Source organism: Ceratotherium simum, chromosome 35, assembly GCF_057802395.1.
Source record: "Ceratotherium simum simum isolate JZ-2026a chromosome 35, ASM5780239v1, whole genome shotgun sequence".
In the NCBI taxonomy this organism is placed as follows: domain Eukaryota; kingdom Metazoa; phylum Chordata; class Mammalia; order Perissodactyla; family Rhinocerotidae; genus Ceratotherium; species Ceratotherium simum.
In genome coordinates this window covers 29958032-29977245 of record NC_141934.1, presented here as the reverse complement: position 1 = coordinate 29977245, position 19214 = coordinate 29958032, and the positions used below count along the sequence as shown (strand labels likewise).

The 19214-nt window shown below is 51.5% G+C and overlaps 1 protein-coding gene across 1 annotated transcript in view; it reads left to right on the top strand.

The window, feature by feature from the left end:
* RIMBP2 (RIMS binding protein 2) overlaps positions 1-19214 on the top strand; it is a 114888-nt gene that overhangs the window by 77853 nt on the left and 17821 nt on the right. Inside the window, exons 12-17 of the mRNA XM_087423465.1 lie at positions 1015-1158; positions 4096-4254; positions 8011-8721; positions 10263-10380; positions 16676-16860; positions 18139-18307. Of these exons, the coding sequence (XP_087279591.1) occupies positions 1015-1158; positions 4096-4254; positions 8011-8721; positions 10263-10380; positions 16676-16860; positions 18139-18307 (1486 nt within the window). The remainder of the gene's footprint in view (positions 1-1014; positions 1159-4095; positions 4255-8010; positions 8722-10262; positions 10381-16675; positions 16861-18138; positions 18308-19214) is intronic.

The following is a 19214-nucleotide window of genomic DNA, read 5'->3' as shown; positions in this document are numbered from 1 at the left end:
CAGTGACAGCGCTCCAGCACGTCTTGAAAAACTGGAAATCCAGGCTTTTATGTGATATCTCCTAATTTGGTCAATATTGGCCACTAATTCTTAAGGAAACAATTCAAGAGGCCAGCCCGGTGGTGCAGTGGTTAAGTTTGCACACTCCACTTTGGCGGCCCGGGGTTCGTGGGTTCAGATCCTGGATGCAGACCTATGCATCGCTCATCAAGCCATTCTGTGGCAGCGTCCCACATACAAAATAGAGGAAGATGGGCACGGATGTTAGCTCAGGGCCAATTTTCCTCAGCAAAAAAAAACAACAACAATTCAACACCAATTTGTGGCTTCTGACTAGAGGAAGTCCTTCAGAACATGCACATTTATGTTGGGCCCACTGCCCCACTGCTCTGATTTCCCACAAAGCAGAAACCCAGGCCCCAAACATCAGTGCTTGGGGCTTCAGGCCAAGCTCCAGGGGCAGGAAGGGCCTGGCAGGTGAGCACTGCCCCTCTCTGCTCCTTCCGATGGTAGCCACGCATCCTGCAACCCTAAGACCCCCAGAGTGGGCTGGAGCCAGAGACTGGGCCCAGGAAAGCCGGGGCTGCAGGGTCCTGGCCAGCCCACCTTCCAGAAGGTGTGGAGTGGAAGCAGATTCCTCTGAGATTCATTGTTGAAGAAAATGTTAATTGATGAGATTTAGAGCCAGGCCAAGGTGTCAAATGGAGGGAGACGAGAATGTCATTGGTGTCCGTAGGAACCCAGCACAGTCGAGAAATAGTTGTGGTAAGTGGGAGGGGACGGGAGGGGAGCAGCCTTGTCACAGCAGCCATATCAGAAAACCCGCCCGAGAGCCAGCGTGGTGGGTCATGTGACCCCGTCCCTCCACGAGGTGGCTCCAGGGGGCTGCAGGGTCCGAGAAGGAAAGGGTGGGGCCCAGGACACTGGAGCCTGGAGGCCTCCTTCCCCTCGGCCGCCGCCATGCCTGCCCCCCCACAGCCTCCCTCAGCCGTTTCTTCCCCTTCTCCTTCCAAGTTAGAGAAACGGAGCATCTTCCTGGAGAGGAGCAGCGGACAGTACACGAACTCCGACGAGGAGGACAGCTACGAGTCCCCGGAAGTCAGGAGGAGGGGCGCCTCGGTGGACGACTTCCTCAAGGGGTCCGAGCTCGGCAAGCCGGTGAGTGTGGGAGCTGAGCCCCGTCAGCCCCCAGTGTGGCCCCTTCGGCCCTAGTGTCCCATCCCTCAGCCCCTAATGTCCCCCCAGTCAGCCCCGAGTGTCCCCAGTCAGTCCCTAGTGTCCCCCCATCAGCCCTGTGTCCCCCAGTCAGCCCTGAGTGACCCCCATCAGCTTCGAGTGTCCCCCCGTCAGCCCCGGTGTCCCGTCCATCAGCCCCTAGCGTGGATGTCTCTGTACAGGCCTCTGGAGACCAGGAGACCCCCGGTCCATGAGCAAGACGAGGAGGGGCCAGGCCCGGCTACAGCCATCATGGTCGAGTTGGAAAGTGTAGATTTAATGATGCCTGTGCATTGGTGACCTCATGTGGGGCCAGTTTCAAAAGTGTAAATGTGACGCTTCCACCCTTCCTGCCTGCCCCATGCTGGTCATAGGGGCAATTTTGGGGCCAGGTAAATCCACAGACGACCACCTGGCCTCAATTTAGGCAGAACCTACCATTTGTGAATTCACTTTCATTGATCAGGCAAAGGTTTTGGACATCTGCTCTGTGCTAGGCATCATGGGAGATTCAGAAATCGAACGGCCAGCATCCTACACTCAGAGCACGTGTCAATGCTCGCCTTCCCAGACCAGGCTCATAAGTGACAAGTCCATCCAATGTGGGTGTGGTCTCCAATTTCTGGTCCTGCATAGTCTAATGGGAATGTCCTTGAATGGTGTCAAGGACTAATCCTGGACAACAGGAAGGGTAGGGCCTGGAGAGTCCTGAAGTCTTGGGACGTCAGAGCTGGAAGACACGTCAGACATTGGATCATCCAGTCCCCTCAGCACATGCTTCTACAGCAGGGCAGTGTCATGGCCTCAGTAAGAAGGCAGCTCACAGACTTGGAATCACATCCTGGCTCTGCCGCTGCCAGCTGTGGCACCGTAGGCAAGTTACCTGACTTCTTTATCGTAAGATTAAAACAATTCTATCTGCATTAATTTTAACAAAAGAAATGGAATGCCCAACTAGTAATGAGTAAGACAATGAAGACAGGTAATTAGCCCACGTCACAGGAAGGCTCAGGTGGGAGGTTGCAAGGTTGATTCCGCTGCTCAATCGTGTCCAGGCTCTGGGTTCTGAACCTTCCATTCTTTTGGCCTTTTATGGTTACAGAGTGGCTGCCATTGCTCCAATAATTATACCCTCATATGACAGCACCCCAAGAATGAAGGAAGAGATGGATGAAAAAAGGAGGGGGCTTTGTCCTCAGGCACTTTTCTCTTAGCTGGGAGAAAAATCTTTTCCAGAAGCTCCATCAGACTTCCCACTACATCTCAGTAGGCAGACCAGGGTCACAAGCCCACCACCAAGAGAGGATTAGGATTCCTATGAATGGCTTGTCAATGATGTCTCTGGCAAAAAAAAGAGGCCTCCTTCCATCCCATGAGTTTGTCCCTAACTCATCCCTGGGTTTGAATCAATGGACTGTTCTCATCGGGGAGAGCTTTCCCATAAGCATCAGGAAGACCTCAATAAAAGACGTCTGATCTTTGTTTATTCATTTAAAACCAATTCCCTTTTATGCTTCTGCTTGGCGCCTGATTGAAAGAACTAGGGCCGGACTAGCTCAAACGCTGACACAGCAGCCGCTGAGGCCGAGAACGTTCCAGCCTCTCTCGCCGGGCAGCTCAGGCGGAGCCTTCTGCCTGGTGCGTCACACTGCCTCCTCCTCAGCGGCGTGAACTTAATGTGACTAGCAGTGCTTATGCGTCCTCATCTAGGGCAGTCATCAAAACCAGCGTGTTTTTAATAAATATGTCGCGGGATGCTATTAGATACATCTGTCATGTCGCCCACCAGGAAAATAAAGAAACTGCTCTTAGTCAACACCATCCAGCAAAGACAGAGCATCTTTATGGGTGTTTTTCCCTCATAAATCTGAGCTCGTCAGGGTGTGCAATTTGATCTGTGGCACCTTTATTTTGCTTTAAATACTCGAGATATTGGATGACGGAGCACTTTCCTTGTACGTGAGGACGTGGCTGCTAAGTTGACATGGCACCATCACTGCAGGCCCCCATCAGGGCTGTTGGCATCTCGGTGTGCGTGGTGCCAAGTGTACTCAACTTGGGGGGAGGTCGTCATGTTTCATCGCCAGTAAGAGGTCAGCTGGTATCCACATCATGAATTTGATATCCCTAGCTTTCAAATTCTATAATATCTCCTCTTAATTTTAAAGGCGGCTTTCCTGTTAAACCTTTACACTGTCCCAGCCTCTTCCCTGGGTCCCTCCCCAATGGCACCGTTTCCTTCTGGTGTCGGTGACCAAGCTGGGCACAGAGTGCACACAGCCCTCACAGGGGTTCCACCTCCTGCCCGGACTAGGCTGTTCTCCAGACAACCCTGCACGTGTGTGTGTGTGTGTGTATTTTAGACTACCTGGTATTGTTTAAAATCTGAAATGCCTTTACATGGTGCATACACACCCACACTCCCGCGTCCCCACCCCTCTCCAGTGCGTGACCCTGGATCTGGTGTACACAGGACTGTGCTCTGCGCCCTTCTGCACTGAGTGTGCAACCTCTGGTGGAGCCTTTGTTCAGCCCCTCAGCTGGAGATGCTGGTGGCACCCAGAAAGTCATGTTTCCCCGTGTGTCTTACAAGTGGTGTTCCGTCCTGCCCAGGGCCCAGGGCCTCTGTGCCTGTTCCCGTCTGGGCTCAGCGTTGGGAGACCCTGTCTGGTCCTCCCGGTGCTTGATGAGCATGTGGACGTCTAGGCCCATTTCCTCACCTGTAATGTGGGAGCACACAGACACCCAGACTCGTCACGAGCTCACGAGGGAGCGAGGAAGGGAAGGGGCAGTGAGGAGGGCCTCGGGGCCTCCGCTATCTGGAGGAGCTCCACGGCCGAGAGACGCCCCTCCATCCGTGTCCCCTTTGCCTGCCCCCAGCCGCACTGTTGCCATGGAGACGAGTACCACACGGAGAGCAGCCGGGGGTCCGACCTCTCAGACATCATGGAGGAGGACGAGGAGGAGCTCTACTCCGAGATGCAGCTGGAAGACGGGGGCAGGCGGCGGCCCAGCGGCACCTCCCACAACGCCCTCAAGGTCAGTGGCGAGGGGCACCGGCTCCCTCCGCGTCCTCCCCGCAGCCGCCCCATCCCTGTCCCGTTGCTGGGGCTGTGGAGGCCGGCTCCAGAGGGGCCTGGCCCTGCCGTGGGAAGCCCACGGATTTGGACAGGCTGCTCTCTCACTGTTGAATTTGCATTCAGGAATCCCCTGAAGCCCTCCTCTTTGCCAAAAAGTCTGGGTGAAGGAGTTTGGGAGAATGCATTTGGCACCCCCAGAGGACACCCAGCTCTGTACCAGGAACTGACTGACTGGGAGAGAACAGAACAGGGAAGCTCTCCCACCACACACACACACACCCACACACCCACACACCCACACACACACACCCACACCCCCACACCCACACACCCACACCCACACACCCACACACCCACACACCTCCCACACACACCCACCCACACACACACACATCACACTCACACTCACACACCCACCCACACACACACACACACACACACCCACACACACACACACACACACCCACACACCCCACACACACACCCACACACCCACACACACCCACACCCACACACCCACACACCCCACACACACACACCCCACACCCACACACCCACACACACCCCACACACTCCCACACACACACACACACACACCCACACACCCACACACCCCCCACACACACACCCACACACACCCACACACACCCCACACACACCCACACCCACACACCCACCCCACACACACACACACCCACACACACACACACCCACCCACACACCCACACACACCCACACCCACACACACACCCACCCACACACCCACACCCACCCACACCCACACACACACACACCCACACACCCACACACACCCCCACACACACCCCCACACCCACACACCCACACACACCCACACACACACACCCACACCCACACACCCACACACCCACACACCCACACACCCCCACACACCCATACCCACACACCCACACACCCACACGGTCCTAAGGGCTCATCCACAGACAAGCAGAAGCTGGCAGGAATCAGCCTGGAGTCAGAACCAGAGACTGGGGATGTGCGGGGCCAGCTCGGGGGATGGAGCCAAGACTCTCTAAGAGGAAGGAACGGAAGTGGCCCTGCCGGAGGGTGGGAGGAGGAGCAGGAGAGGGAGAGAGGCTGGGCGGACACGGGAGGTCAGAGGAGGGCCGGGTGTGGAGGGATGGCGTCCCGGGGGACAGCAGGTCCACACACAAGCCCCTTCTGGACACGTCCCACCAGAGACCCCGGCGTCCTCTGCTCCCACCTCGGGTGTGGCCGTCAGCGGGGGTTTGATGGGAGGTCACCTTAGTGGACACTGGGCTTGAGGCTGCTGTCAAGCCCACGAAGAGGCTTGCCCTCGGTGTGTGTCCCTCTGCCCTTGCCTTGGGGGGCTGTCCTGCCGCTGCTGCTGACTGTGCCAGCTAGGGCATTTATTCACTCCACCGAGCCCACGAGCTGATCACCTCTGTGCACCAGGCCCTGTGCCAGGCTGGGGGCTGCACGGACAGATGTGGCCCCCACCCTCCAGCCATTCCCAACCTGGGTTGGGGGACAGACAAAGGGCTGGGCAGCTGGTAGGACCTCTGTGGGTTTTTCAAATGAAAACAGGCTTGGCGAGGAACAGTCCCCTGGGGGATAAAGCCCCGCCCACCGCGTTTCTGTTAGAACACAGAGGCACGCATTCTGAATGGTAGACAGAGGCACCGTCCAGATCTGCTGCCAACCCAGCGCCTACCGCCCATAAAGACTGACCGACGTTCCCCACCCCCAGAGGCCCCAGGCAGCCAAAAACATGCCAGACCCTATGCGAATCCTCCATGGTCTCGGCCCCTGCTGCTCCTACTGGCTCCTCCCGACCCCTGCCACCTCCCAAAGTCACTCGGAGCAGGATTCACAGCGGGCCCCAAGCTGCCCCGTGGGTGGTCTGTGTGACCGCCCCCACGACCCCCCACACTTTGCCTAGAACCAAGAGCTCCCGCACGTGCTCCCAGTTGGTCCAGGAGAAGAGCATCCGTGTTCCCCAGTGTCCACCAGGCTTCTCCTGTGGATGGACAAAGCTCCGGGGATGGTACTTCCTGTGAACTGTCCAGCAAAGAAACGAGAGGTCACCTTCTCTCCAGGGGAGGCGGCCCGGAGGACAAGCCGGTTCCTTATAAACTGTATCCCCAAGTCCCACACCCACAGGCACGGCCGACCCCCTTAGGGACAGCCACGTCCCACATGGAGGTGAGATCACAGCCGGTGGGAAGTGGGGTCCACGGCAGCTGCATGCTGACTGCACTTTGCCCACAGCGTTCCCACGTTCTTTAAAAATCAGGAGGTTTTACAGGCTGATCTGGACTTCTGGTTTCTCTGTAGAAATTCCAAGACACAGTTTGGGGATCGGGCCGCACTGCACCCACCTTCCCACGTGGCAACACTTAGCTGCAGCCGAGCCAGTTTCCTGACTGGACGGTTCACTCAGGCAGGGTCCCGGCCTGGCCCTGGGAAGCTCCCAGGTTAGACCCCTGTGCTCCACAGGTGGCTGTGCTTCGCTGTCCTTCTTCAGCCTAACATCCCCAGAATAGACGCCCTCCGCATCACGTCAGCAAATGGGAGATGTTGGATCAGCTGGCAGAGCGCGTTCTCATTGCCCCCCTCACCTGCCCTCAGTGAGTTCCGAGCACATGCAGACACGGCATTGGATAAACCCACCAGGGTCCCCGTGCTGGAGCCCACGGGACGTGGGGGGCAGGCAAGGCAGCAGATCACAATGTTCCCACGAGGTCTGTCTCTACTGAGCCTTCCCTGGAAGCCAACGGGAGGAGAGGCAGGGCGTGGCTTGCCAGGAGAGTCCGTGACTTCCTTCCGAAGGACAGACACTCCGTGGGGGGTCGTTGGGTGGGCGTGCACGTCTTTTGGGGGAGCATGAGGCTAAGGGACATTCCTGGCAGAGAAAGTAGTTCCTGCAAGGCCATGCAGACTCACAGCAGATGTTCCACGAACGTTCACTAGGCACCCACTGGGTGCCGGCCATGCGCCAGGCCCTGGAGCCCAGGATAGCTGAACATGGCTCTCCTCTCTGGCCTCGAAGTCCAGGACCCAGGAGAGACAGACGGACCCCCGGCCTTTGCAGACACTGAGGAGCATGACTGTGTAGCAGGCGCCTTCCCGGAGCTAGGATATGGCGCTGAGCCACAAGGTGCCCAGTTCCCACTGTATTTTAGCCAGGGAGAAAACAAAACAGGAAGGAAGGATTTCAGAGGGTGCTGAGAGCTAGGAAGAAGATGACACGTCCAGTGGCGGGGACAGTCACGGGTTGGGTCACTGTTGGGTGAGTGGTCTGCAGTCACACCCGGCATCCGGTGGCAGCCGGCTTCTGAGTTTCTGAGGGCACAGGCAGTGTACATGGGGTGCAGACCCCCTCTGCTCTGGGCGCACTGGCCCACAGAGCCAAGGAGCCTTGGCCACGTGACGCCTCCTGCCTCCATCCTCCCCGGCCGCCGCCGCCGCCGCTGCCTCTCGGTGTAGCCGCATGGTCCGGTCCTGACAGATGTCCGGCCGCCACTCGTTTAACCCATTCTGTTCTCATTTCAGAGCCCTGCCAGAGCATGCACTGCCCCCACGAGAAAGCGGGCTTTCTGTATCCTCCCCGCCTCTGAGACTAATTCTGTCTGTATTTTCTTTCCTTCCCTCGGCCCCACTTCATGTCTGATCATGCACTGCTCCCCGGCACCTGTTGTAATCCCCCAATCAGGAAGGCTATCAGAATAGGACCACTGAGGCAGCTTTCTCGGAACAGCCTGAGTTCCCCCGACAAACCCACCGCAGTAAGAAACTATCCAGTATCCCCGAAGTAGCAGAGGAGGACGGAGAGCACTGTGAGTTCCTGCACAGACAGGGCTCAGGATACTCCTCCAGGGCCAGAACTGTGCTGGCCAGAGAGCCCAGGCCCACCAGGCCCTGTGGGGCACATGAGGCCCTGCAGGGCTCCCGGTTCCCTGTGAAACCTAGGGGCCTCAGGGCTGGCACCCACGCCAAGGACTTCGTTCTCGAAGACAAAGGCTGCTGGTTCAGCCGCTCTGCCACCAGGAGCCCAGACAGTGGGCTGGACTGTGGGAGCGAAGAAGACGAGCTGCGATTTAGTTTCAGAAACCCCGCTGCCAAGTGCAGCCCGGGCCCCGGGCAGTGCCCGTGCAGGAGGAGCCCGAGGCCCCTGCTGGCCCGGCGGCGGACGCTGACCCGGCAGAACAGCATCGAAGAGGACTTTGGGGAGCAGGTGGAGGCCATCAGGAGCGATGAAGCCCACCTGAGCCCAGGGAGACCCACCCCCAGGAAACACGGCTGGGACGAGCCCGCTGCGCACGAAGACTTCCGGGATGTCCAGCAGAAAAGCATAAATGCGCCCGAAAATTGCGCAGCCGCCAAGCGTGTGCAGCCAGCTCCCCGGGCTGCCCAGGGGGCCCCGGTGTGTGAAGTACACTCCCTCCTCATGTCCGCTTGCCAAACCAATCTGTTCTCATCCTTCCACCTTATTTCTTTTGGTGTCCATCCCTGGGGATCTGTCTGCTGGCTCTCTTTAGTTTTCCATGCATTTTTGATTTATCGAGTCCCGTTGCTTCCCAATCTTTTGACCGTGCTGAAGATTTCTTTACTTTGCTTTAGAACAATGATTCCCCCGCCCCAGAATCAATAATGAGTATGGCTGCTTTCATTAAAGGACAACTGAATCTAAATTTTAATTAAGGGTTAGCTGAACTACGATTAGCCACACGTTTGGTGACACCTATTCTCTCAAAATGAACCCAGGGACTTACTTGTGACTGTGGGCATTATTGAAGGTTTTCTTCTTGTCGTTGTTTTGGGTTTTTGTGTTTTTTTGGCCTTCATCCATAAATGAAAAAAAAAAATTATTGAAGAGATCCATTTTTGCATATTGTTTGCAAAGTTTCTTTTTTTTCCTGTTTCTTTCCGGTGTCCAGTTTTCAGAATGAATTTTCCATCCTCAGCTCCAGACACACCCCCTGCCTTGTCTTCCAGGCTTGTGAGTTGGTTTTCAAGAGCAGGGATTCATGCAAGCCTTCATTCATTTCTGTGCTGTGTCCTCTCTGCAGAACATTTGCTCCTGCCATGCTGAACTTTTCCATGAAAACAGGTGAGACGTGACGTGGGCCGGGCTTGGGTCTGAGCCAGTGCGGTCTGTGACACGTCCACAAGAGAGCGCCGCTCCACGCCTGCTGCAGCCCCACAGGCCCCTGCAGCCCCAGCCTGTGCCCGCCTGTGCTGAGCTAATTACTGGAACTCCCTAAACCCTGCTCATTCCCTGTGCCCCCCAGAGCTTCCTGACTCAAATTACTAACCCGGGAGTGGAGGTTTTGCCTTGATTCTCTGATATGACTCTAACCTTGAGTGCAAATGAGAGGCAAAGTTACCTACAAAGGAGGACCATTCCAGTGAGCCCTGAAGTGGGACTGGTGTCTTCAAATTAGGGCCAAGACGTTGCCATGGGTCTCAAAGCTGATAAGGCACAGAAGATTCTGTCTCTGAGCTTTCAGTAACCTCACATACAACTTGTCCAAGCAGGACATTTGGAAAGGCAGTGTTTTCCCCACTTTTGGGATCGTCGGCAGAGGGCAGGCTGAACTGAGACTAGGGAAGGGTTGTTATGGGTTAGAGGTGCCAAGGTGTGGGGAGTGCTGTCTAAGATCCTCTTACTCTGGCTCAAAACATGCGGCTTCAGCAGCAGTAGCAGCAACCAAAAGGTGCCCCCCAAGGAACTCTCTCGCCCCACCCCCACCCGTGGGTCGAAAAGCAACTCTGCCGTGGAAGACAGGTGCCTGGGCGAGCAGCTTTCTTCTCTTCCAGGTTATTCAGCTAACCTTTCAGTTAAAAGCTAAGTTTAGTTGCCTTTAGAGCTTCTGCTTCTAAGTTGAACTGATTGGGCTGACTCGGTTCTGTCCTTCCCAGGGCTGGCAAGACTGATGACTGTCATTGTTTTTTTGTCTTCAGATTTTAGGAAACCCGGTGTTGGCAGGACGGGCCGAGAGGGCAGATCACGGGGGCCGGAGGTTTTCCCACGGCGGTGCTGGGCCCCACAGGGCCCGGCCAGTGATGGTCCCGTCCATTGGTTAGTGGGCCTGGTTGGCGCCTTTCTCTTTCTTTCCACTGCAGAGCACATGGCTGCTTAGTCCTCGATCTAAACATTTAAAAAATTATTAGGAATAGCATTTTTAACTAAATACAGAAAACTCTCAATTATTTACGGCCAAAAGAAGGCAGACACAGTGCAAGATAAATAAAACTTATTTGTAAGTATTCCCAAAATATCATATTGCTTCTTTACGTCAATCTTCTTCCTACCAATTGTTTTCCCTGGAGAGGCTGAACCACGTAAGCACTGAAGAGATGGCAGTGTGTCGTCTCTCCACGTCCCGGTTCACGCTCTCATGAGATGCTCACGGTCAAAGACGCAGCAGAGCAGGGATGGTGGCCAAACTCAACATGCAAGCAAGCCCTGAGTAATGGAGAGTCACTTTGGCGACGAGGGTTAAAAGTTATGAAAAACACCACGAGGCCTGAGTGTGTCTGTCCCCTGACGTGTGTGCTGCCCTCATCCATCTGGTCACCTCCTCGCTCATGAGTCATCCGCTGGCGTCCCATTTCCATTCTCTTACTTTTTGGAATTCAGCCAGTCATGCTGAAAGCTGTCATTTCAGTCATTCTAATCAATCCGATGAGAGGGGAAGGTGGCTGAAGGTCAGATGGGAAGACTTCTGTTATTGGAATGAATCTCAGCAAAGACAATTCCAAAAAGTATTATTATGCACAAGATAAGGGAACCTGGAAATGAGCACAGATAAACTAGCCTTTTGTGAACACACACACACACACACACACACACACACACACAGAGCAGGGAGAACTGTTAATGGGGTAGAAGCAGATGAGAGCAACTATCTTGGTGTGGCGGCACAGGGGGCTTGAGGAAAATGACTCATGGACGGTCTAGATGCTTGAAAAGACAGCTCTAATCGCATTTAAATGACTGAAGTTTAAAAGACAATCAATCTGCTTTCACATCCACTAAAAGTAAAGCAAGTCTGTCTAAAGCAAAACAGATCCTTTAAAATTTTGCCCTTCTTCCAGACCTTTCTTCCTCATCGAGTCCAAACCATAGGTTAAAAAAATTTCCTTTTCCATCTTTACAGTTTTTAGAACATTTTTATTTTTATCAGTAAAAATTTCATAGGATGTTAAAGATCCTTCAAAACGGTATTTTCAGTTGACTGAAAAATAACAAATGTGCACAGTTGGAAAACACTGATTGCTCTTATTACAGATTGGCTAGCAGAGTTACGTATCTACTGAGCCTCAACTACCTTCGAGGGTTCTAAGTGTAGCGCCACGTGGCTCAGGTCTTCATCTAGTCTGCGTATAGTTCCCTCTGTAACCAGCACAGCACTTGCATAGGTTCTCCTGGCTTACAAAACATGACTTGTCAGGGACCAACTGTCCCTAGAGACAAGGCGGAGGAAGGGCCGGCCTGAGTTCACGACTCCGATCTGCGTCTGCTGTTGACCCTGGTCTCCGAGTCTTCATTTCATAGTAACTTTAGTGAGCAAGGACCGCAAGCATCGCTGGTTAAATGAACTGCTGCTGTTCATGCAGCGGAACAACTAACGTCGTGGGCGCTCTGAAGGGTGTCCTTTGAGGACATCTGGTGCGTCTCCTACCCCACTCTCCTAGGATGGAGAAGGAAAGTCTACAGAACTGAAAATCAGGTGATTCAGACTGCCAACTGGACAAGCAAGTAAAGGAAAAAGATCAGTGCATCCAGTCTTGCCAGGTGACCCTCATCCTCAGCGAGTCTGACAATCCTTCAGTTGGGTTTGTCTTAAGGTGAAGAATTCAAAAGGCTGCACATGTGTCTTAATTTTAGTGAGACACTACTTAAATTAGTTATTCATTTAAATTAGTAAATTCGTAAATTAGTAGAAAGGGAATAATGCTATGTTAACACCTTAACAGAAAAAAGCCTCTTTAATAACGTAACTCAGAAAGTGTTAAATAATTCCGTGATAGATTTGCTTTCATTGTACCTGACTTCTTATCATGGAGCAATACAAGAATCCACACAAAAAGCCTAATTAATAGCAAGCACTTCACATATTCATACACATATGTACACATACGGAAGGCCCCATTATATTTTCAAAAGACAAAAGTGAAATGTGCTCAGCAGCCACCAAAAAAGAGGAGCATCATGCCACTGACCCTGGGAAACGAACATCAGTGAGTGTGAACAAACTATTTTCCTCTAGTGCTGATTCACTTATATTTTTCTTGTGCGAATATCAGTAATTAATATTTTAGAAATCTGCTGTACTCCAAAAGTATCAATTATCTTTTTCAGAGGAACTTAAGTCTGTAGGCCATATACTTCCTGAATATAGTTTTAATAAGCAAAGCATTCACGATTAAATAAAAATACTATACTTGTTAATAGTCTCAGTTTTCCTAAATTAACAAAACAATGCCCCTCCTGATTTAAAAGACAAAAATTATGTCGATCCGCATGTGGTAAATCCTAAATCATGTAATCAGCATAAGGAGGGCCTCAGCGCATCGGAGCATGGGTATGTGGCTCCAGAGAGGATTTCATTGGAGTTGGTTTCTTCCTTTCCAAGTTTTGGTCTTTGCATCAGTCTAGTTATTTACCGTCAGACAAGAAAGCCTGAGGGTATATATCCCCTTCTAAAAATGAAGTACCACATTTGAGAGGATTCTAATCTGACTGTGAAAATCTCCACGTTCTCCCATTCCCCAGTTATTTTGGCTACTGAGTTTACAGAGTGAGGAAATGCAGCCCATTTTCTCTACGTCCGGAGAGGAAACATGAACAAGAATAACTAAAGAAACGAAACCTGGCCTTTAGAAAGGAGACCCCTCTTGCACGGGTTTCCTTGCAAGGAGAACGTGAAAAGCGGTGAGATCTGTTTAATTACATGATTCCCTTTTTCTCCTTAGAGCTTACAGTGGACGGCAACAGTGGGGGTGGCTGGTCTCAGTCAGGTGATGAGGGAGATATTCCACCTGTAGGAGATGCTGCTTATTCTTGCAGCTCGGGCGGACTCAGCAGCCAACCCAGGCGGGTCGTGGGCCCTGACTTTGCACATGGTATGCAGACCCCTTCTTCCCAACAAAGACCCACTTAGCCGCCCCCTGGTAATAACCCCCAGGGCCAGGACCCTTCCACATCAGGGCAGGGGAGGAGGGCCCACTCCCGGGTCAGACCAACAGCTGGAGCTAAGTTCTTCCTTTAGTCCAGCCTGCCACCAAGAAAGAGAAGGGCCTCCCAGTAGCTTACCTCAGGCCCTGGTGAAGCTGGATTTCCGTGGACACGCTCCACAGAGGCCACTGTTCTCTCCCCTTGGAGGTCTGCTTTTCATAAAGTGTCTAATGCACCCTCTTTGGAAGAAAATACAGCTGAGTCCCTCATACTCACACTTTTATTTATACACAACCAACCATGAATGCTCAAACCACCTCCACCCCAACCCCACTCCCCCCTCCCAAAACGAAAAAGAGGTCATGCAACAGTGTGGGCAATTCTGCCCACTGTTTTCATTGAACACGTACACTCTGGATGGAGCCTTTGATGGGACACTAACCTCAGATCCCCTCATTGCTCTCCATGCCTACATGCCTCCCGTGGTGTCACCACTTGTCATGCTCGCTGTGATTCTAGACTTACAGACGTAAAGACATGATTTTCCCCATATCAAGGTCCCTGAGCACGAGCCACCTACTGAGAACATTCACTCCGATGTAGACTATGGGAGTGACTTAAAAGATCTTCAAGGATTGTGTGGACCACACCCAACCCTCCCCTGCTGAGGTGACCTAGCCCCACCCACAATCACGCCATGTCAGCTCAATCAGAGAAGCACTGAGAGCTCCCTGGGCGAATGCAGCAGAGCTGTAGCCACAGTTCTCCTCACTGATGTTTTCCCACAGCAGACACGGTGTTCTCTAGATCCACTGCCAGTGGCCTTACGTTCCTTCTGCAAATCTCCGACAGATATCCAAATGAACCAACAAGCACCTACTCCCGCTGCTCACGGTCTTCTCTACCACCAACCATGTGCATGAGAAACCAGCGCACCACTGCATACACTGAGATTTCCATAGGTCATGGGATGGCTTACCATTAGCTTCCAACTATTTAATTTAGATAACATTTGAAGCTAGAAAAAAGTTATGAGATCTTTTCATTGACCATAAACAAAATCAAAACTAGTGTGAAGAAATGAATGAGGCGACTGTTTAAAAAGCGTGTTCCCTAGCAGAAGTGAGATTACTGATTTTTTAGATTATCTAGATATCCTAAAAAAGATTCTGAATTTAAATAATGTCAGCAGTTGGGGCTGGCCTGGTGGAGCAAGCGGTTAAGTGCGTGTGCTCCGCTGCAGCGGCCCAGGGTTTGCTGGTTCGGATCCCAGACGCGCACCGACGCACTGCTTGTCAAGCCATGCTGTGGCGGCGTCCCATATATGGTGGAGGAACATGGGCATGGATGTTAGCCCAGGGCCAGTCTTCCTCAGCAAAAAGAGGAGGATTGGCAGATGTTAGCTCAGGGCTGATCTTCCTCACAAAAAACAATAATAATAATAATAATGTCAGCAGTTCACTGCATTTTAAAGATTAAACTTTCCTACAGCTAAAGGGCTTTTTATTTGTCAACTACAATTTTTGCTGGTGAAAGATGCCGATCCCTTGGTTCTTTCTCCACCCCTTCTCCTGTCTCTTCCACATGCCTGTGCCATCTTCTCATCCCTCCTCCTGTGCTCCTGGTGCTGGTAAGAAAAGTGTCGACTGGCTGCTTCTTCCAACCCTCCCCTCTCTCTGATGGGTGGAGTTTTTCTCATTTGCTTCCCCCTGATATTCTGAGTCCTTCTCATGTGATCAGAACAATATTATCTGCCAGCAGATTCTCTCTCTATATATATATATGATATATATGCATATATATAATGATATCTAATAATATATATGCATATATATTAGGATTTCAAAAAGAATAATTTTTAGAGGCTGGATAGTAAGTGGAGTTGGAACTCAGGAAGTCATTAATTCATGGTGATGAGGAATGCATTTGTTACCACTGAAACATTCAGAGCTAGGTGAACAGCTTGTCACCTGTGTCAAACATTGACTGATGGACACATGCACTTTAAATCTCTGATGTGCTTGGGCTCGCCTGTTATGGAAACACGTTCAGGTCTCTGTGCACAGCCTTGAATGGCCCATCCAGCATGGCGCTGTCTGAACCCCCTAGGTGACCCAGGGACTCGCCCACCCGGCCCTCGAGCCTGGGCCCGCTCTCGTGTGCGGTCACTCAGGCAGAGATGTGTATCTCTCTCGGCCTTCGCATGCAATGTGGCGAGATTCACACGGTGCACGTGTTTATGAGTTATTTGCTTTTCAAACCCATCTCTGTCGAGCTGGCCCATTTCTGCCTATGTATTAAGCACAAATTTTTTTTTACTGATGTTTTAATGGTTTTTAACATTGTGAAATTTTGGGTTGTACATTTTTGTTTGTCCATCACCATATATATGACTCCCTTCACCCCTTGTGCCCACCCTCCACCCCCACTGCCCTTGGTAACCACAATACAGTTTTCTCTGTCCATGTGTTGGTTTATATTCCACGTATGAGTGAGGCCATACAGTGTTTGTCTTTCTCTTTCTGGCTTATTTCACGTAACGTAATACCCTCCAGGTCCATCCATGTTGTTGCAAATGGGACGATTTTGTCTTTTTTTATGGCTGACTAGTATTCCATTGTATATATATACCACATTTTCTTAATCCAATCGTCAGTCAAGGGACACTTAGGTTGCTTCCACTTCTTGGCTATGGTGAATAATGCTGCAATAAACATAGGGGTGCATAAGCCTCTTTGGATTGTTGATTTCAGGTTCGTTGGATAGATACCCAGTAATGGGATAGCTGGATCATAGGGTATTTCTATTTTTAAGTCTTTGAGGAATCTCCATACCGTTTTCCATAGAGGCTGCACCAGTTTGCATTCCCACCAGCTGTGTATGAGGGTTCCTGTTTCTCCACATCCTCTCCAACATTTGTTGTTTTTTGTCTTGGTGATTATAGCCATTCTAACAGGCGTGAGGTGGTATCTTAGTGTTATTTTGATTTGCATTTCCCTGATGATTAGTGATATTGAACATCTTTTCATGAAGCACAAATTTTTTTTAAAAGACACAAATTAAAGTGCCATAAATATCCTCCTCATTTTCCAAAACCACATTTCATGTCATAGCACAAGTTTCTGAGTAAAATGAGGGGACTTGCCGGCAGGCGTCACCCAGCATGCTGTCCTTTGTCCCCACGTGCTCCCAGATGAATACAGCGGGCGAGACCATCTCTCTCCAGATTTCTATGAAGAGTCCGAGACTGACCCTGGAGCTGAAGAGCTGCCAGCCCGGATCTTCGTGGCTCTTTTTGACTATGACCCGCTCACCATGTCCCCGAATCCAGATGCTGCAGAAGAGGAGCTTCCCTTTAAAGAAGGGCAGATCATCAAGGTGGGAGGGGCGAGGCCGGAGGGGGCTGCGGGCTGGGGCTGGGACCTGGGACCGTTCTCGCTAAGGGGCTGCGGATCCAGACAGGAGGGAAGAGAGAAGTCAGCCGACCTTCTCCAACAGACCTTCTCCAACAGTGAAAATACAGCCGGGGTGCAGTGGTGGGGGAGGCCTTTAGGACATTAGGAGCCGACCTCGTGAAAGCCCCGAGGCCGTCAGAGGAGCTGCTGGTGCAGTGATAGCCGTGGAGTCCGACCTCTGCCTTTAATGACCATTGTGTTCTCGGGGATATCAGCTCCCTAGTGAGCTTCATCAGTGACATGGGAGCAATACTCTCACCTTGTCTGCCTCGTAGGATTGTGTGTACATGTGCACACACACCTAAATACGTCCTGTAAACTATAGATTCTGTTAGGTCCCGTATTGTACAAAAATATACTACAGACTGTGAATTTAGAAAGAAGACTTTGACATGTCTAAGACCTAAATTTCAGGAAGGAAGGAAGGAAAGAAGGAAGGAAGGAAGGGAGGGAGGAAGAAGGAAAGAAGGGGCAAGGAAGGGAGCCCTCACCAGCCAGAGGCTGGGGGCACCATACCTTAGTTCCTTAACACATCTGCCTTCTGATCACTGGAGGAAGAGCAGCTGTGAGAGTCTGAAGTAGGAAAATGAGAAAAAGCGTGATGCTCAGGAGGAGAGGAGAAAGGGGGCCTTGAATCCTAAGCTTGCAAATTTCTGAACGGGCACTGAGAACTTGCATTTCCAAGTGGTTATAATATTTGTCCTATAAAACAGTTAGGGCCTATAAAGGATAGTGACGCTCACCCTGGAGAAGAGTACATTAAGAATCTCTGTTAGTCGAGATTTTTAACTTCTAGAACAGCCGGCACATTGCCCTGTCTTCTTAGGGAAGAACTCGTTTGCTATGGACAGAACACCTCTACGTGCTGTCTACGTAGCACTTCTGTGTGGGGCGGGGTATCACGTACCCCTTTACCTCGTGTGAGCTCAAACACACACACTCATCCAAACAAAGCCGCAGCCTCGCTTGCAGACCCTAAGTGATGGGAAGCCCAGCAGGTTGTCCAAACCTGGGGGAATAACTGGGCTGAGAGTTGTGGATTTATGGGGGCGGGCCACATGCACACATCTACAGGGCACAGGCAGGTGATTTATGGTATTCTTAAAGGATATTTTTGGCTGTAGATGACTCTACTGTAGTTGAACTGATGTATTTCTGCACAAACCAATCACAATGCTTTGACTTCTTCCCGTGGCTCTAGGTTTATGGTGATAAAGATGCTGATGGATTCTACCGTGGCGAAACCTGTGCCCGGCTTGGCCTTATTCCTTGTAACATGGTCTCTGAGATCCAAGCAGATGATGAGGAGATGATGGACCAGCTTCTTAGACAAGGCTTCCTCCCTCTGAACACGCCCGTGGAGAAAATAGGTAAGAGACGGCCCCCTGCTCACCCCTGAAACTGCTGGCGGGCTGTTCCTGCCTTCCCAGGTGTTTCACAGCACAGAACACTCAGCAGGTGGCAGTGCTGAGCAGGATCCAGTCTGCGCCATTTAACTATACCAAAGGAATCTGAGAAGTAACCATCGACTTCTCTTGGGCAAAACCCACTCTGCAAACCAGGATTGTGATAGTCCTGCACATAAATATTTATGAAAACACAGGTGATCTTCTGGTGGAAGATGAAGTACAGCCTTGCTTACTCAAGGTCTGTCCCATCCAGAAAATAAACAACTGCTTTCTGGTTGTTTTGGACTGTCTGTGTCCCCCCAAAATTCATGTGTTGAAACCTGATCCTCAAGGGAGTGGTGTTAGGAGATGGGGCCTTCGGGAGGTGATTAGGTCATGAGAGTGGAGCCTTTATGAATGGGATTCATGGTCTTATAAAAGAGACCACAGAGAGCTCCCTTGCCCCTTCTGTCACATGAGGACACAGAGAAGACACATCCAGGAACCAGGAGCAGGCTCCCACCAGACACTGAATCTGCCAACACCCTGATCTTGGACTTCCAGCCTCTAGAAGTGTGAGAAATCATTGTGTGTTGTTTACAAGCCCCCCGTCTGTGGTGCTCTGTTATAGCAGCCAGAACAGACTAAGACAGTGTTAATATACTTTGAACATTCCCTATCTATGATAAATCTCCAGGGATGATGGGGTAGTGTTGTGCTTTCCATTCTTTAGGTGGAGTTTGCTCATTCAAAAGACATAAAAGATTTTCACCCTTGAATTTGGGTAGATACTAAAGTCCCTCGTTTATCATGAACCAATCTGCAGGCTCCAGTGATCCAACAGCAACACTATTTTCAGTGAGTTTTAAGCAACATGACGTTTATGATC